The sequence below is a fragment of the Myxocyprinus asiaticus genome, chromosome 25, assembly GCF_019703515.2.
Source record: "Myxocyprinus asiaticus isolate MX2 ecotype Aquarium Trade chromosome 25, UBuf_Myxa_2, whole genome shotgun sequence".
NCBI lineage: Eukaryota > Metazoa > Chordata > Actinopteri > Cypriniformes > Catostomidae > Myxocyprinus > Myxocyprinus asiaticus.
Genome location: NC_059368.1, coordinates 21,818,371 through 21,836,896, shown reverse-complemented (window position 1 = coordinate 21,836,896; position 18,526 = coordinate 21,818,371). Strand labels below are relative to the sequence as shown.

Below are 18,526 nucleotides of genomic sequence, written 5' to 3'. Positions count from 1 at the left end.
TGTATCTCTCTCTCACACTCTTCTCTATCACTCTTCCTTCTTTTCTTTCAGTGATGGAAGGTCTGTTTTCAGTGGAGCTTGGCCTGGTTTTAGAAGTGTTTGAGAGTAATGCAGTGAATGTTTGTCAGAGGTACACAGATGCTGGTCTTGTCTGTCACCATATTGGCACAACCTCTGGTTTTGGACCTGAAGCTAGGGTGAGCTATGCTTTTTCATCTAAAGGAATTGGATCTGCAATAACTGAAATATGCATGGATTCAGCAATATTGTTGAACATCAGTGATGAAGTGGTATGCAGAGAAAAGCTTTTGATAACTGTCACTGTTTAAGATTTGTAAATGATCATGGATTTCTTCTTTATACTATCTTTAAGGTTTGAGTGAGTTTGTGTGGACAGGAAGTACTGAATGAGCATCTACCCACACTTCGGGCGATATGGGAAAGCACAAGTTTCCAGCTGGAGCGACTGCAGGCCAATCCACTCAGTGTCCAACAAGAGGAAAAAGGGCTTGCTTCTCACACACAGCCTTACCTCAAACTCACCTTTAACCCTTCCCAAACACCAATCATTAAGGAACTTGGTGAGGCCATGAACACATTTTAACAGAAGTCATGTCTGACTTGTATCTTAGTGCCAAGAGAATTGTAACAAAATTGAAACAGCTCTCATAAGTGTCTTTATTTAAGCTTCAGAAAAACCTTGTGTTGCTGTAGTGAGAGAGGAAGGCAGTAATGGAGACAGAGAGATGTCTGCTTCTCTCTTCATGGCTGGATTGGAGGTAAAGATACACCTACACCAAAACTAAATCTAAAAAACTATTATTATATGTTTGCTCTTATTTTTAAATCTTAACAAGGTCAAGTTTGAGTGTTTTTGAGTGTTGTCCTTTTTGATTGTAGGTGTGGGATGTCACAATGCAGGACCTGTGTTTAGGCCCCACAACCCTTGACCCCTTCCGGGCTGTGGTGTTTGTAGGTTGATTCAGCTATGCAGATGTGCTGGGGTCAGCTAAAGGTAAAAATCAGCTATTGCATGTAACAGCATTTTTGATATCACTGCTGTACCATGTGAGGTTATAAGTTTAACCATAATATGTGCAAGCGCTCTCTATTGCTTTTGAGCTTTCTGATTCACCATTGTATGTTTAGATGATCTTCGATTAATTTGTGACCCATAGGTTGTTTAGTATCGTCTTGCCACTGCATACTAAAATAAGCATTTTAGTGCTTGTTCTCCAACTGATGATAAGGTGCTATGACTTTTTTTTAAATTATTATTCTTCCTGATGGGCTGCCATAGTGACCCTTAACCCCAGGGCTCGAGAGGAGTTTAAGCGTTTCCGAAATCATGATGACACGCTAAGTCTGTGAGTTTGTAACGGATGCCAGCTCCTGGCTTTGCTGGGCTAGGTGGGGGAGGAGAGGATGGAGGTGAGATTTAAAGGAATTGTTCACCCAAAAATGAAAATTCTCTCATCATTTACTCACCCTTATGCCGTCCCAGATGTGTATGACTTTTTTTCATCTGCTGAACTCAAATGAAGATTTTTAGAAGAATTACTAAGCTCTTTTGGTCCATACAATGCAAGTGAATGGGTGCCAACATTTTGAAGTTCCAAAAATCAAATAAGTCAGCATTAAAATAATTCATAAGACTCCAGCAGTTAAATCAATGTCTTCTGAAGTGATATGATAGCTGTGAGTGAGAAACAGATCAATATTTATGTCCTTTTTTACTATAAATTCTCCTCCTTGCTCAATAAATCTCCACTTTAACTTTCACATTCTTCTTTTTGTGTTTTTGGTGATTCATATTCTTCATGCATACCACCCCCTACTGGGCAGGGAGAAGAATTTCTAGCAATAAAGGACTTAAATATTTATGTTTCTCACCAACACCTGTCATATCACTTCTGAAGATATGGATTAAAGTGTGTTGAAGTGTTAAAATTTTGGTACCCATTCACCTAGAGAGCTGAAATATTCTTCGAAAATTTAATTTTTGTGTTTTGCAGAAGAAAGAAAGTCATACACATCTGAGATGGCATGAGGGTGATTAAATAATGAGAGAATTTTCATTTTTGGGTGAACTGTTCCTTTAAAATTCTAGAAATTATTACCATTCCATGGAAAAGATTTATTGATAAAACACTACAATGGATTTGATAAACTCTTGATTATGAAATATTTCTTTGTTATATATGGGGGTTTGTGCAAGGCAAACAGAATAAGTTTGAAAATTATGATAAATAAGTATTTATTAAAAACATGTATATTTACAAATGCACTTTACATTTAATGCATACAAACCGTTTGTAATGAAACACCTGAAATTGCCCTTCAAACAAATAACCTTATCAGGACTCTGCTCTATCTGTTTGTGCCATGTCTATTTTAGACACATCTTCACTGAAAATCCATGTTCACAGAGAACAAAGTGCACCAGGTCATAACACTGTTAACCTTTGCTAACAAGGTTCATTAGTGGAATTTCAACATGCTAGTTAGCACATTATCAATATCCTCCTCTACAATGTGTCGGTCAGCACACCCTGTGTGACTGAGTGCATTCTTGTCCTCTGTGGCCCCATCTGCTGGTTAATGTTAAAAATGCAGATAAGAAGAAGGAAGACTGCTACAAAATCATCAAGTACGCCCAGCACACTGCTCAACGGCCCAGGAAGAGTCTCCAATGGGAGAGATGCCAGAGACATGGCAGCCACAAAGCCACAGACAGCCACCCTCAAGAGAAACAGCCACACCAAGCCGCCCATGTTCCCCAACCATTGCACCAACAACAGCAGGAAGAGTGGAGCATCATACAGGTAATCCTTAACCTGGAAAAGGAAGAAATACACACTGTAATGTATAACTGCACCGCACATGTGTATTAGTGTAAAGTTTGTTCTGTATATGTGCATGTTTGTGCGTGTGTGAACAATGAAATCGTATTTCCGTGTGTCTTCCTCCTGTACACAACGATGCCCTCACTACCTTATGGTGTCACAACCCTCCTTACCATCTAAATATTAAAAAGCAACGGAAATGGGCGTGGTGATATGCCTAGAGCAAATAAAAAGATAAAGTCTTGCCCGGAATAATAATGATAACTGAATCTGCCAAACTGATTCACTGAGAGAGGCACAGACTTGTCAACAAAAGAGAGAAAATTTATATCATTTACTGTAGCTTGGCAGTGTTCTTCTGAGCAGCAGCATCAATGAACACTAAATGAGCCTAACGCACATTTCCATGACTCCAAAACTCACTAAAATCAAATAAAACGTTTTAGTTTTTGATACACAGTTTATCAAAATTTAACCTTTTCAACTCACCGTCATTAAATACATGCCACTAGAAAGTGATTACACTATGACACTGAGAAGTGTAACAATGTTAAATATACAGTATTTATATTAAATCAGTTAACGCATTGACTATGGCAGCCCAAAAATATGAAAACTAAACTCAAACTCAAACTAGAAAAAGAAACCAAATCTGTTCCATAAAGTGAAAATTACTGAACAGTAACACTTTACAATAAAGTTCTATTTGTTAACATTAGTAAATGCATTGGGAATAAAAAAAAAAAATCCATAATTTATTAATCTTGGTTAATATTTATTAATAATACATTTCTTCATTTTTAGTCCATGTTAGTTCAGAATGCCTTAACTAATTTTAACATCTAACGTTTTGATTAAGAAAACGTATTAGTATATGTTAAAAATAACATTAACCAAGTGCTGTTAAAGTTTTGTTCATTGTTAATTCATGTTAACTAATGTTCATGAACACAACATTAATGTTGAATAATAACTTTAGTGTTAACACGAAAACTAAACTAAATTTAGACTAAGCTGTTATTACCTGTCTTGGTGCTCCAGAGAAGCGCTTGTTATAGTCTTTGATATGTCTTAACACTTCTCTCTCCTTACAGTCAGCTGTGTTCTCGCTGAAGAGACGACACATCTTTTTCACCTGAAAACAAAGAATAAAAAAGGCAAAAGAGAGAGTAATTGACCTTCTCTGTAATTTAAATGATTTTACAGATGGTATGATAACATACTAAGAAATTAAGGATGTAGGTCTCTTACCTTCTGTCTACATAAAGGACAGCTGATGGCATCTAACCAGGTGCCATGTTTCCAGTATGATATCAGACATGGTGCTGGAGAGGGAAAGAGACAGAATGCAGGTAAGCGTGGGCTACGTGTTTACAGAATAATTGCCTATCCTTCACCCTGTGCCTAGTGCCATGTGCCAAATCTTCTTGGCAAACAGAAATCTGTGTATTTATTATTGCAATAGTCTACCCAGGTATTTTATTGCTGTTTCAGAGGTGGAGGTGTGAATTCTACCCTATTTTTGTATAGGGACTTGATGTCTTTTTGACTGAAGTGGACTGAGTGATCCAAATATTTATTTTACACCTAGTGTTAAAACCACACAAAAATATGGATTAGTTTTGTGTTTGTTGCAGTTAATTATGTCACATTTTTGGCTCTGGTAAACAACCCATTTACATGAAAGAATCTTTTTTTTTTATATCAATTATTCTGAGTTATATGTAATATCTGATTTGAGACATAGAGTCCACTTCTGTGTAGTTAATTTGAGAAGAATCACATAAACAGGCCATCTAATCTAAAAGTGTAGTTTGAGAGTATTGTGAAGTTAAGCATGTGTGTATGCAGCACATCTGTTTATATTTATAATTTAACTGAATTACTTAATTATCATTGCTGCTTTTAAATAATAGTGCTTTTAAATAAACAGTGCCTAATGTGTAAGAATTTGTGATCTGTGTCAGGTGAGTGGCGCAGCTACTGTAACTATGACAACAGTATAATATTAAACTTCATACACAAATCTAGGTGAGTCACGTGTCCCTGTAAGTGTTGAGTACTTGGAGCGAACACCTTCTGTGCAAATTCCCACAACCATCTGCTCTCAAGCAATGTCGACCAGTTAAACTAAACTACGATTTGCTGACTCTAAGTATCTGAAGTGAAATTGAACAAGTATGCTATCAACATTTTGAAACATTAAGCCTGAATTGATGTGTAAATGTCGTTTTACCATCTGACTTGAAAATAAATTTAATTCATTTACATTCCGATCCACAGGATGGCTGATTTAGTGTTAAGGCACAGCTACTCTTTGTCTACATTTTCCATCATTATCTACAAAATGACACCACAGACCTGAGATCAGGTGTTATGATATACAAAACCAGCTTTCTTTGCAGTGTGGTGTATTTTTGCAGTAGGTTGACACGCACCACAGAAAAGATGCCCGCAGTTGGTCTCTACAGGATAGCTGGCTATCTGTAAACACACGGGGCAGTGGAGGTCCTTGTTGCCTGCTGTTAACCATGGCTTGGGCAAATTCTGCAAGCATCAAATTAAGAGGTGATTATTCTGGAAATACATCAATTTATTTATCAATTAAATTTATCAATTTAAATTTGTAATAATGGCATACAATAAATTGAGTTTTGGAATACAATAAAAATGTCTTAAAGGGATAGTTCACCCAAAAATTAAAATTGTCTCATTTACGACTCTCATGCCATCCCAGATGTGTATGACTTTCTTTCTTCAGCAGAACACAAATGAAGATTTTTAGAAGAATATCTCAGCTCATACAATGCAAGTGAATGGTGATCAGACCTTTTGTAGCTCCAAAAATCACACAAAGGAAACACAGAAGTAATCATGAGACTCCAGTGGTTAAATCCATATCTTCAGAAGCGATATAATAGATGTGGGTGAGAAACAGATCAAAATGTAAGTCCTTTTGTTTTACTCTAAATCTCCACTTTCACTTTTACATCTGAAAGTCACACGTGGTGCCTGTTTAGTCTCACTTTCACATCTGAAAGTGAAAGTTAAAATGGAGATTTAGAGTAAAAAGGAATAGAACTTAAATATTCTTCTTTTTCTCACCCACACCCAGGCGCGGATTTAGACATGGGCAGACGCCCATGGATTTAAAGACTAGAGTCTTAGGGGGCCTGGGTAGCACAGCAAGTAAAGACGCTGACTACCACCCCTGGACTTGCAAGTTTAAATCCAGGACGTGCTGAGTGACTCCAGTCGGGCTTCCTAAGCAACCAACTGGCCCAGTTGCTAGGGTGGGTAGAGTCATGTTGGGTTAACCTCTACGTGGCTGCTATAATGTGGTTCTCGCTCTCAGTGGGGCGCGTAGTGAGTTGTGCATGGATGCCGTGGAGAATAGCGTGGGCCTCCACACGCGCTATGTCTCCGCAGTAATGCGCTCAACAAGCCACGTGATAAGACGCGTGGATTGATGGTCTCAGACGCGGAGGCAACTGAGATTCGTCCTCCGCCACCCGGATTGAGGTGAGTCACTACGCCACCACGAGAAATTAGAGCGCATTGGGAATTGGACATTCCAAATTGGGGAGAAAATCAAAAAAAAAAAAAAAAAAAACACTAGAGTCTTATGGATTACTTCTATATTTCCAATATGTGATTTTTTGAGCTATAAAGGTCTGATCACCATTCACCTGCATTGTGAGGACCAACAGAGCTGAGACATTTTTTCTAAAAATCTTCATTTGTGTTCAGCAGAAGAAATTCATACACATCTGGGATGCCTGGTAAGTGATGACAGAATTTTAGTGTGTGTGTGTGTGTGTGTGTGTGTGTGTATGTGTACCTCTCTTTTGTCCATGTGAGGATTATGTGGCTGCCCTTGACTCCTTGTCTTTGGCAGTAGAGGGGACCTTCAGAAGTGAGAGATGCAATTATTGATAAGCAATACTGTGGAGTTATGTTCACCCATTCTGTTGAATTGAGAGACTTATAATGTATAATGACGCAGTACTAGAGTTTAAAAGGTCAACTCTGGACTAAAAGGTCATTGGATATAAACTGATTTAATTCATTAATTGAATTCAGTTTTTCTTTTGAAATTCTTAGTAGCCAGCTACAGCATATTGAAAAGTACTTCATTCTTTTTCATAAAATTAAAGGCATTTATTTATCTCAAGCTAGAAACTGAATTCTCTCTTGAAACTTCATTACCAAATAGTCTGGATAAGCTAAACGATGTCTGGAGGAGCACGTACGATGGCTAAATTTAGCTGGCTGACACACCTGTATTACTCTCACCAGATAATGCAATATCAGAAAGGCCTTACATCAGTCTTTCAATATACGTCAGTTCCAAACAGTATTTAGAGTTATGATTTGTTTTCACTTGCTTTAGTTTTCTTTGTGTTGACCTCCACTAAAAAATGTAATTCAGTGTAATCTTGATGCAGCAAATTTGTTTCTCTTTATAAAACAATGCAATAGCACCAGATCCCATAAGAAGGTATTTTAAAGTTGAACTGAATAAAGTTTGACTGACATACTAAACTCTTTGATGTCATATTATAGGGCTGAGCATGTCTGAGTGGTGTCTTATTGCCCCACATACCATAACACAATCAACCTGCAGCCTTAGTGTAGCACAAAACAACATAATATACTGTATATATCACTCGCAGTGTTGCTACAAAATTATTCCCAAATCTAAAAGTGAGGTGAATTCATACTACGAAAACGTATCTCCTCTCTGTATAAATTAAATGTGCACCCTTTAGGCAAATGCTGGATGTGACTGAACTGTTTAGATGTAAGCTTGCTTCAAACAAAATGTACATAATATCGATGGAAGTTCCCAGCTAGAAAATGTACTGTGTTCATATACAGTGCAAGACCAATGTTGTAGTGCAATATATTTACTGTAATCACTCAAGTTACAAAACATATAGTTTTAAATAGGAATGCACAGCACAGGATTTTGCATGAGATATATAAAATACAAATCTAATACAAATAGTTTTGAGTGTCTCACCTATTGCGGAAGCTGTGGCTGGTGGCCATGTTTCTTGTTTGTGATTCAGTTGCTTTCTCTCGTAGAAGGCAGAGAATGGAATGCTTTCTCGCTGCTTCACTGTACACAGTACATTTGACAGACAGGTCAATCATTTACTAGGGATTTCAGTCCCATATTTGTCCCTTTTACTAAGGTTAAGTAAGTACACTGACTTCCTGGTGGATTTGCAAAATTGAGGAAATTTTCTTGCAGACTTACTGGCCTCTACAAATACACACTAAATGTTAATGCAAAAGGAATGTGTATCGATTAGCAATAGCAGATTAGAAATTTGTGAAAAAAGTCATACCCATTTCCCGATCTGTAATGCTGTATTTTTGTCATGTGACCACTTACAATACACTGATTCAAAGACTGTAAGTCTCCTCCTACTTTAAGTAGGTTAGGGGTCTGGTTAACCTGTCAATCGTTTACCGTAAGTTTACACAATCTAATGTGCTGCCCCATCAGGGGCGGAGACAGGAGTTTGTCACAGGTGTATCGTTGGACGGGGGGAATGTTGGTGTAGAAAGACCAAAACGGCAATTGCGAGTGGAGTGGCCAATGGGGTGGCCACGGCCACCCCTGTCCACCCCCTAGCTCCGCGCCTGTGCCCCATATGGATGACCAAAGTAAAGCATTTCACTGGGATGCCTGGAACGCTCATCACCTGGGCAATCCAGTGAGTTAAAATAAAGCCATATCTGGATTAATATTATAACCCTTAGTTCTATGATACACAAAAAATGAACTGTCCAATCTAAATTCCCATGTAGGCCTATACATAATATGTATGAGTGTGTTATTTTTATTAAGTGTCTTGAAGAAACAGACCTCTACCGTAATCAAGGATGTAACCAAATGTTCAAGACTGTGGGGAACTCAAAGTTTAATAATCTGCCATTGAAAACCCAATATTAATCAACCACTATAATGTCTATGTGGTTACAGGCCTGAGAAAGGGAAAGCTCGACCAGTAATAAACATCCTATCATCATTTATTCACCCTCATGTTGTTCCAAACCTGTATGACTTTCTCTCTTCCATGGAACACAAATGGAAAACACATGCAATGAAAGAGAATGGTGACTGAGACTGAAGTACTATTCTGCCTAACATCTGCTTGTGTATTCTACAGAAGAAAGCAAAATGGGTTTGGAACAACATGAGGGTGAATGATTACAGAACTTTAATTGTAGGGTAAACTAGTAAAATCTTGCAATGTTGTTAGCTCATGCAACTCAGTTACCCTTATTCCAAATTGGCTCCATACCATATCAGTCCATTTGTCCTGGACCTTTTTGCTAAAAATTTCTCAAGCTAATATTTACCTTTCTCATTTTTGCGCCAAATTGCAAGGTCACAGTAGCTGAAAATAGCAGCTGTTGATCCACAAGGCCCTTGATGGCACAGAGGTAGATTAAAGACCCCGGCCCCCAATCAGATTAAGAGAGCTGGTAGTTTCTTCAGGCCAAGGCTGTCATGGTTAAAGTCCAGTGTCATGTCAGTCAAGAACTACTGCCACCAGTTATGCTGCCCCACATATTGTGGTTATCAGGTTAAAGTTGCAGCAGAAAAGTCATTTTTGGTATATTTCTGACCAGAGCTTGTATTTTTAAATGTGAACACAATGTGTGGCTTTATGATCAAATTATTATTAAGACTCTGAGTTTTGTTTATTGTTAGGTTGTAGTACATTATTAATCACTAATTTCTTTAATGTTGACAGCCATAACTGAAATTTTAATGGACATAGTGTACAACAGGGCTAAAGGCACACCTTAAGGAAATTTGCTTTTTTCTGGTCACAAAATGTATCAAGATTGAAAAAATACATTTATTTTATTAAATATTGATGGAGCAACATAATTTGTATGAATCAAAATAGTAACAGAAGGCTGTTTTGATTAAATTATTTTAAAAAATTAACTGTCCAATCTATTTTTTATTAAAAAATAAATAAAAATAAAAAAAGTGGCAAGGGGGCCCTTTTCCCTACATTTGGGGTAAAAGGCCCCCAGGGGGTTTATAGTGATAAAGTGTAAATATAGGGGTAAGAGTTATAGTACAAAATTTGTCTACTTATGTAAATACTTTTGAGACAGCTTGATGCTTTTTTTGAGTGACAAATTAAGATAATCAGGGGCAGGGTAGCGATTTCCGAGGCCCCAAGCAGCTTTCCAGCTGGGGGCCCCCTTGCAGTGTACAACTGGGAGAAACTACATCATTTTTAACAGCCATTGTAGCCAAATACATTCAGCATGTTTAATTAAATATAAATCTAGATAAAGATAATAAATGCATGTTTTCCACAGTTTTTCCACTAAATGAACACTAAATTAAATTAAATTAATTAAATGCTATTTAATTTGTAATATAATTTAGATAATTTATATGCACCAATACAGGAAAAAAAAAAAAAAAAGCAATATTTGCCTACATACTCTATATTTTTTGTAAATGAATAGGGTGTGCAAAAACTACAAGTTCATGCAATTATATTTTGGAACCAAGATGAATATTATTTATTATTGTTCAGTCAAGCTTATTATTATAATATGACACTGAATTATTATTTTTCTATTAACTTCAATCACATTTGGCATTTCATAACATCAAGGATTCTACAAACAAATGAATATTGTGATTGCCCTCCACGAAAATCAGTGTGTTTTATGTGGGCCTTTAACCCCTGCAACAGGGGGCTTTCTACCACAAATACATCCTTTCGCTTAGAAAGTTATTGAAAAACTTTTGATTTAATCACCTTGAACAAAACTGAAAATGACAAATATGTATTTTGTAGGGAGGTATGTATTTTAGTCCTGTTGTACCCTAAACATCCCAGCCCTCAGTTGAATGTTTATGGAGTTTGTCTCTCTTAATATAACTGTAATGAAGGGAACGTATCTATAAAACTGATATGCAATAATGCACTAATGGGTCTCATATTTTATACATGGTTTAAAATGAATTCCCACAAATCATTGTGCTTGTGGTCAGGTATGTGCATGTGACTTCACAATCTTATCTTATGCTTTTATTACAGAAAGGGTAATAAAATGTCTCAGAGTCATATTATATATGTTATTATTAATGTTTAACAACGGACACCACTAATCTATAGACATCGTGGTAAATCAGCATAAAGGTTCTATGTTTTAAAGCTCTTTAAAGGAGCCAGTGATGTTCCTTTGAAGGTTGAACGTTTTTCTTTTTTTTTTTTTTTTTTTTTTAGCAACTAGCTCAATTGTTTTGTCACATTTGACATAAGTGCTACTAAAATAAAATAAAAATATGAAAACATTCCATCTTTGTAGACTGTCATCCTATGAAGCACGTGCGTTTAATTGTGAAATGTGCATGTTTCCATGTATGGTACTTAAATCAATATAACTACTGAATATAAACTTAAATATTGAATATAGCCTAAATAGGCTATACATTTTAGAAACATTTCCAAACTTGTAAACATCTTATCACTATTTTTAAATGCTTATTTAGGTAAATCTAGCAAAAACTGGCCAGCTCTTGTAGCTATTTTTTGTTTCTAAATTCTAAATAATTTCTATTTATATCCTGCGCCTCATGTGCCCATGGTGATGCTCTGCCGGTTTTCTCAGATGTATTTTGATTGGCTGGATGGCATCCTTAACTCAAACACCATTGGTGTTTTATTCCTTGCTGTTGCGCTCTAGATCCCGTCTATCCCCCAATCAACACAGCACGCAGAGGATCCGTGGTGTATATTCACGAAACGTTTACGCTTCTATTAGTGCGTAGACGCAATAGACTTGAACACTGCGCTGCTCAGCTTTAGGGAAATACACTCCCAGGTGAGGTGTAATGCAGTGGCAAGGGGAAGCGTATTGTTGACAGGTGGACGGAAATATTTGCCAGACCGCACAGGGGAGAGATGGATTTAAATAAAACAGTGCTGTGTGAGAGCCTGATTATTTGGGTAAGATTCCGCCTTTCTGTTTAAATATATAAAGCTCACGTGAGCCTGCGCTCCAGGTAGGCTATCGTTTATTTATGTACGATCAGATGAGAGCGTTACCTGTCGCGGGTAGTCGTTTCCATCTAGCACCATGGTTCCCGGAAATAAGATATTTAAATGAAGCCGTGGCTGTGCACTTGTTCACGTAGGGCATTCATTAACAGTAACAAATGAAGCGCACATTTCGCCTCGCGACACTCGTCCAGCACGTTCTATTAGCATTCAAATGAGAAAGACGAGAGTCGTTCGAGCCAAGCTAGAGATGTAAACAACATAAACAGTCACAGGCAACTTCTTCCTCATCCGATTTAGGGGGCTAATCTGTTTAGCCAAGGTATTTGTGGAATGTCTCTTGATCTTTTCAGAAGCTCTTATGCAATCAGATCACTATTAACTGGCATTGTCTAATATGATGTCGCTTTGATTTTTGGCTGCACCGATGTCATAAGGCGCGTGCGTGCAGATGGCGGTTATAGCATGTTATAACCTATATGTTTGACTTTGATCTATGGCTGTGCTAGTGTGTTTACATTGCGTATGCGCCCTGTCCCCTTTGGAGTAGTTCTCAGAAAATCTTGTAAGGTGCAAAAGATCATCTTTGCTGGATCATGTTATCTACACCTGAGACAAAGATCTGTGGTGTCTCCAATTCAGTCTTAATCCTGCTGCAATGAGTGCCATGCCCATTGCCCACTGATAGGCCTATTTATATAGAGAGCTGGATTGCTCATGACGTCATATCAGTGAAGCCACTGCGCCACCATATTGCTGTTATGCCCAAACATTCCAATGTCCTTATTGAATTAATAGGAAATCAGCTCATTTCAGCGAGTAAACATTAGTCATTCAATCACCGATTTATATATAGCATCGAAATGTTTGTTCAGAGTTACTTGTTTTATGTTTTCATCAAAAAGTGCCTTATTCTCCCAGTCACTTCTATCACACTCCACATCAGGCCCACAGAGGGGGAGACACGCAAAGCAAAGTTGGTTAAAATTAAACACACGCTAGATTTAAATGGCAAACGAACACTTATTTATGACATGTACCCATGTATGACTACAGAGAGCACTTCAACATGAAAACAAGCAAATCCCAGGCATTTAAGGCGATATAGAAATCCCGGTCTGACTTTTTTAAAGTCCCTTTTGTAGGTAAGGACGTATTGTCACCCTAAACAAACAGATATTACAGCTTTTTACAACCTGTGGACAGTTTGGCACTTCCTTTGGTGATCATTGTGCTGTACTGATAGGCTGAACACCAGGGCAGATGAATAATCTTGACATCGCGATCCCATATATCCTCTCCCTCCTAACCAATAGGCTATTATCCATAACTATGGAGTTATATTTGTGCCACAATTAAAATGTAAGAATTCTGAGCAAATTCACATTCAAATAAACTTTATGCAAGCGCAAAATTGATTTTCGTTTGCTCAAAATGAATTTATCTTTGCAAGAAGATACATTGCTTTACAAAACTGAGTTCAAGCGTGTGCAAAATAAATTTTTGTGCATTCAAAAAAATCATCTTGCGCGTGCAGAATTTTTTGTGCGTTCAAAATATCTTCTTGCGTGTGCAGACATTTTTGTGCGCTCAAAATATCATCTTGCGTGTGCAGATATTTTTTTTGTGTGTGCTCAAAATATAATCTTGCATGTGCAAAATAACTTTTTATGCGCACAATTTCATCTTGCGTGTGCAAAAAAGTTTTTGTGCGCTCAAAATATAAATTTCCGCGTGCAGAATTCTGGCACATATACACTATATTGCCAAAAGTATTCGCTCATCTGCCTTTAGACGCATATGAACTTAAGTGACATCCCATTCTTAATCCATAGGGTTTAATATGATGTCGGCCCACCCTTTGCAGCTATAACAGCTTCAACTCTTCTGGGAAGGCTTTCCACAAGGTTTAGGAGTGTGTTTATGGGAATTTTTGACCATTCTTCCAGAAGCGCATTTGTGAGGTCAGACACTGATGTTGGACGAGAAGGCCTGGCTCGCAGTCTTCGCTCTAATTCATCCCAAAGGTGCTCTGTCGGGTTGAGGTCAGGACTCTGTGCAGGCCAGTCAAGTTCTTCCACACCAAACTTGCTCATCCATGTCTTTATGGACCTTGCTTTGTGCACTGGTGCGCAGTCATGTTGGAACAGGAAGGGGCCATCCCCAAACTGTTCCCACAAAGTTGGGAGCATGGAATTGTCCAAAATCTCCTGGTATGCTGAAGCATTCAGAGTTCCTTTCACTGGAACTAAGGGGCCAAGCCCAGCTCCTGAAAAACAACCCCACACCATAATCCCCCTCCACCAAACTTCACAGTTGGCACAATGCAGTCAGACAAGTACTGTTCTCCTGGCAACCGCCAAACCCAGACTCGTCCATCAGATTGCCAGATGGAGAAGCGTGATTCGTCACTCCAGAGAACGCGTCTCCACTGCACTAGAGTCCAGTGGCGGCGTGCTTTACACCACTGCATCCGACGCTTTGCATTGCACTTGGTGATGTATGGCTTGGATGCAGCTGCTCGGCCATGGAAACTCATTCCATGAAGCTCTCTACGCACTGTTCTTGAGCTAATCTGAAGGCCACATGAACTTTGGAGGTCTGTAGCGATCGACTCTGCAGAAAGTTGGCGACCTCTGCGCACTATGCGCCTCAGCATCCGCTGACCCCGCTCTGTCATTTTACGTGGCCTACCACTACGTGGCTGAGTTGCTGTCATTCCCAATCGCTTCCACTTTGTTATAATACCACTGACAGTTGACTGTGGAATATTTAGTAGCGAGGAAATTTCACGACTGGACTTGTTGCACAGGTGGCATCCTATCACAGTACCATGCTGGAATTCACTGAGCTCCTGAGAGCGGCCCATTCTTTCACAAATGTTTGTAGAAGCAGTCTGCATGCCTAGGTGCTTCATTTTATACACCTGTGGCCATGGAAGTGATTGGAACACCTGAATTCAATTATTTGGATGGGTGAGCGAATACTTTTGGCAATATAGTGTATAACTCCATATATAACAAGCTAATTAAACATGATTGTCACTAGAGGGCGAAATGCAACTGTCATATCCACAGGTCGGAGAGTCATTGATGCTCTATGGCAGTTTTGGCATACTAAGATGGCCACTCGAACGCGGTGGCTTCACCTCCAGCTGGTAGTTTACTGTTGCATCAGCGATCCAGATTTATATATATATATATATATATATATATATATATATCAGTGGTCATGCCCCTGGTTTGAATTCTGAGTTACCCAGCTGTGTTTCACTTTTTTGTTTTCTGTTGTCCCAAAGTACCATTTACATAGTGGTCCTAAGTGCCCAAGTGCAGTAGTCAGAACTGTGTGCATTGCTGTACATTCAAATTCAGTCTGTGCAAATCTAAATCATAAGCTTAGACGTGCCATGCTACATCAGTGCAAAGACCTTTAATAAAAATAAACAATAACAACATGATGGAATATTTGGTTAATGTTTACACCACTTAATTTCCTTTTAGTGAGAGTGTTACAGTATATATGTCAAATCAGATTCACTCCTTCAGACTTTGTTTTTCTTCTTTCAGTGTATGACATTGTTGGTACTCTTTTTAATTCATTTGCATATACATCTATCATGCTACACACTGTGATGTGAAGTATATTTTTACTGTCAGTACTGTGCTTATATCATATTTCATATATTTGTATATGTGGCATCAGCTGCAGACCTTCAGCACCGCAGCCCCTTGTAAGACGTTGGAGGATCTGACCTCAGGGGTTGCCATGTCTCAGGCTCTGCATCAAATGTGAGTGGGTTTACATTTATTACATAATATTTAGATACTAAAAGCATTAAGCAGATGATCCAAAGCGACTTACATTGCATTCAATTTGGTCAGTATCTGTGTTTCCTTGTATTTGAACCCATTACCTTGGTGGTGCTGGGACAATGCTCTACCAGTAAAGCAAAATTAACCATGTCCTATCAGTTGAGCTACAGTACACTCCAGCTATGAAGTAAAGTTCCTGGAAGACATAAGGTGTGATCCTTCTCTTTGACTCATTCTGTCTCCCAGGAGCTGTTTGTTAAATTATATATCATTTACTCACACCTTATTGTGTTTACATTCCCATTCACTTTCCATATTTCCTCTCCCTTATTTTGCAACGAAATCAAATTGGTCCTCCAGGCCAGCATTACTGTTTTATATCTCAGCTTGTCAGGGTCTGAATATTTTACGACTTGCATCAGATTGTGGGTATTCCTCAGTCACATTACCTGAAACTGTGTTTTGAGATACAGTATATACATTTTCTTTACTTTTGCTTTTTCCTGGATTACAATCAAGTGTAATGAAATTTAGCATGAACTGTTTTTAGTGAGTCGATGGAACATTTAAAGAATGTACTCTTGCTTCAAAATTAGGTATCTGAATTGGATCAGGCTGAACTGCACTAATCAGTGTTTCAATTTCAGAGATCCTTCATGGTTCAGTGAGAGCTGGCTGGCACGTATTAAAGAGGATGTTGGAGACAATGTTAGACTCAAGGTAGATTTACTTTTATTTTAGGCCTCAGTGTTTAAAACAAATCTAATTTTAAGAATATTCCAAATACAATGTGTTAACATTCTTTACTCCATTTGTACAGATGAACAACCTCAAAAAGATCCTTCAAATGATTGTTGATTATTATAATGAGGTAAATAACATGCAGAGCTTTGGTTTATTAAAATGCTTCCATAATTTATTTTGAACAGTTTCAGACATTATTCCTCTGAATTTACATTAAGATATTGTTTTAAAATCTGAACGGACCCTTTCCACAGACTGTGATGACACGTTTCCACCTTATTAAGCAACATTAATCTGGCAAGCGTTTTTATATTTGCAATTTAATGTAATTATTTAGTGTACTTTTATGACATTATAATTTGTATCATTTTTCCCTGGAATTAGAGAAACGAGTTACCACGGATGCAATGAGGTTTCTAATACAGCTGCTGAGAGAGTGACAGTATATTTGCCATCTCTTTTTTGATGGATATAATCCATGGCTGTCATATTTTTCTTCATTTGGAAAGTTGTGGAAACGTAATAGTGACGTTTTTCTTTTGATATTGGAGCATATTGGTATGCAAAAATTATATTTGCCATGGTCTCCCATTCACCATTCAGTTTACCCTGCAATCATTTACTTTCACGTTCCAAAACCCAGAAGTGTGAAAAGGGTCTTTTGTGCAATTTCTGCAATGCTAGCAGCAGCAAACAGAATTGCAAAAAAGTATTTTAACATAAAAAAGTACACTCTTTAACTCTCTCACAAAGCTTTTTGAGTTAACACAAATGATGATGTTTTCAAGACATGAATGTGTCTAATTGTTGGAAATGGTATTCACAACTCCGTCTGAATGAGCTGCAATTAATTGTACTATTTTTTAAAGGGTTAGTTCACCCAAAAATGAAAATTCTGTCATCATTTACTTACCCTCATGCAATCATCGATGTGTATAACTTTTTCATCTGCTGAACACAAATTAAGATTTTTAGATAAATATCTCAGCTCTTTTGGTCCGTATAATGCAAGTGAATGGGTGCCAAAATTTTGAATGTCCAAAAATCGCATAAGTCAACAAAAGTAATCCATAAGGCTCCAGTGGTTAAATCAATATCTTCAGAAGTGATCTGATAGGTGTGAGTGAGAAACTCAGACAATCTCCACTTTAACTTTCACATTCTTCTTGTGTTTTTGGTGATTCACATTCTTCATGCATATCGCCACCTACTGGGCAGGGAGAATCATTTTTAGCAAAAATGAACTAAAATATTAAACTGTTTATCACCCACACCTATCATATCACTTCTGAAGATTTATATTAAAACACTGGAGTCATATGGATTACTTTTATGATGCCTTTATGTGCTGGGTGGAGCTTCAAAATTTTGGCACCCATTGACTTGCATTGGATGGACCTACAGAGATTAAATATTCTTCTAAAAGTTATGATTTGTGTTCTGCAGAAGAAAGAAAGTCATACACATCTGGGATGGAATGAGGGTGAGTAAATGATGAGATAATTAAAATTTTTGGGTGAACTATCCCTTTAACGCCTTGAATTTATGTCTTATTTTAACAAAGACATAATGGTCCTACTTGGTCTAAGTATGTTTGTTAATCTGTGTACGTATGTGTAACATTGTATGTGTTATAAACTCTTGTGCTGTAGGTATTGACCCAGCAGATCTCAGATTTCCCTCTGCCTGACCTGATGCGGGTGGTAGAGCACTCTGACCAAGTAGAGCTGGGGCGCCTTCTTCAGCTCATCCTGGGGTGTGCAGTCAACTGTGACAGGAAACAAGGTATTGATACATTTAAAGGGATAGTTCACCTAAAAATTTAAATTCTCTTATCATTTACTCACCCTCATGCCATCCCAGATGTGTATGACTCGTTCTTCAGCAGAACACAAACGAAGATTTTTAAAAGAATAAGAAAAGGACTTAAATATTGATCTGTTTCAGATTCTCACTCACACCTATTATATTGCTTCAGAAGATATGGATTTAACTACTCGTAGTTATGCTGTCATATAGATTACTTTTATGCTGCCTTTATGTGCTTTTAGAGCTTCAAAGT

At 37.8% G+C, this 18,526-nt stretch overlaps 2 protein-coding genes and 1 pseudogene across 6 annotated transcripts in view; 2 read left to right on the top strand and 1 right to left on the bottom strand.

Moving 5' to 3' along the window:
- The window catches only part of LOC127415623 (phosphoribosylformylglycinamidine synthase-like), a 21,635-nt pseudogene extending 19,222 nt beyond the window's left edge, over nucleotides 1-2,413 (top strand).
- LOC127416138 (E3 ubiquitin-protein ligase RNF170-like) lies at nucleotides 2,241-11,991 on the bottom strand. Of its 3 annotated transcripts, none has more exons than XM_051655300.1 (7): nucleotides 11,954-11,991; nucleotides 7,873-7,971; nucleotides 6,688-6,754; nucleotides 5,285-5,393; nucleotides 4,098-4,171; nucleotides 3,871-3,981; nucleotides 2,241-2,837 (listed from the first exon to the last, which is right to left on the bottom strand). In XM_051655300.1, exons 1-7 carry the CDS (start codon nucleotides 11,974-11,976, stop codon nucleotides 2,529-2,531), a joined length of 792 nt encoding a protein of 263 aa, XP_051511260.1. In that variant the 5' UTR covers nucleotides 11,977-11,991; the 3' UTR covers nucleotides 2,241-2,528. The 3 variants fall into 3 exon arrangements, with proteins under 3 accessions (XP_051511260.1, XP_051511259.1, XP_051511258.1); XM_051655299.1 differs by lacking the exon at nucleotides 11,954-11,991 and adding an exon at nucleotides 8,204-8,253; XM_051655298.1 differs by lacking the exon at nucleotides 11,954-11,991 and having other exon boundaries at nucleotides 7,873-8,309.
- LOC127416137 (protein Hook homolog 1-like) overlaps nucleotides 5,290-18,526 on the top strand; it is a 25,934-nt gene continuing 12,697 nt past the window's right edge. Inside the window, exons 1-5 of one of the 3 annotated variants that reach the window (XM_051655295.1) lie at nucleotides 5,290-5,414; nucleotides 15,611-15,696; nucleotides 16,368-16,440; nucleotides 16,541-16,591; nucleotides 18,117-18,249. In XM_051655295.1, coding sequence (XP_051511255.1) covers nucleotides 15,674-15,696; nucleotides 16,368-16,440; nucleotides 16,541-16,591; nucleotides 18,117-18,249 — 280 coding nt within the window. In that variant the 5' untranslated portion in view covers nucleotides 5,290-5,414; nucleotides 15,611-15,673. Of the gene's footprint in view, nucleotides 5,415-11,682; nucleotides 11,855-15,610; nucleotides 15,697-16,367; nucleotides 16,441-16,540; nucleotides 16,592-18,116; nucleotides 18,250-18,526 lie in introns of those variants that run through there. The other 2 variants (XM_051655294.1, XM_051655297.1) reach the window with 2 other exon arrangements.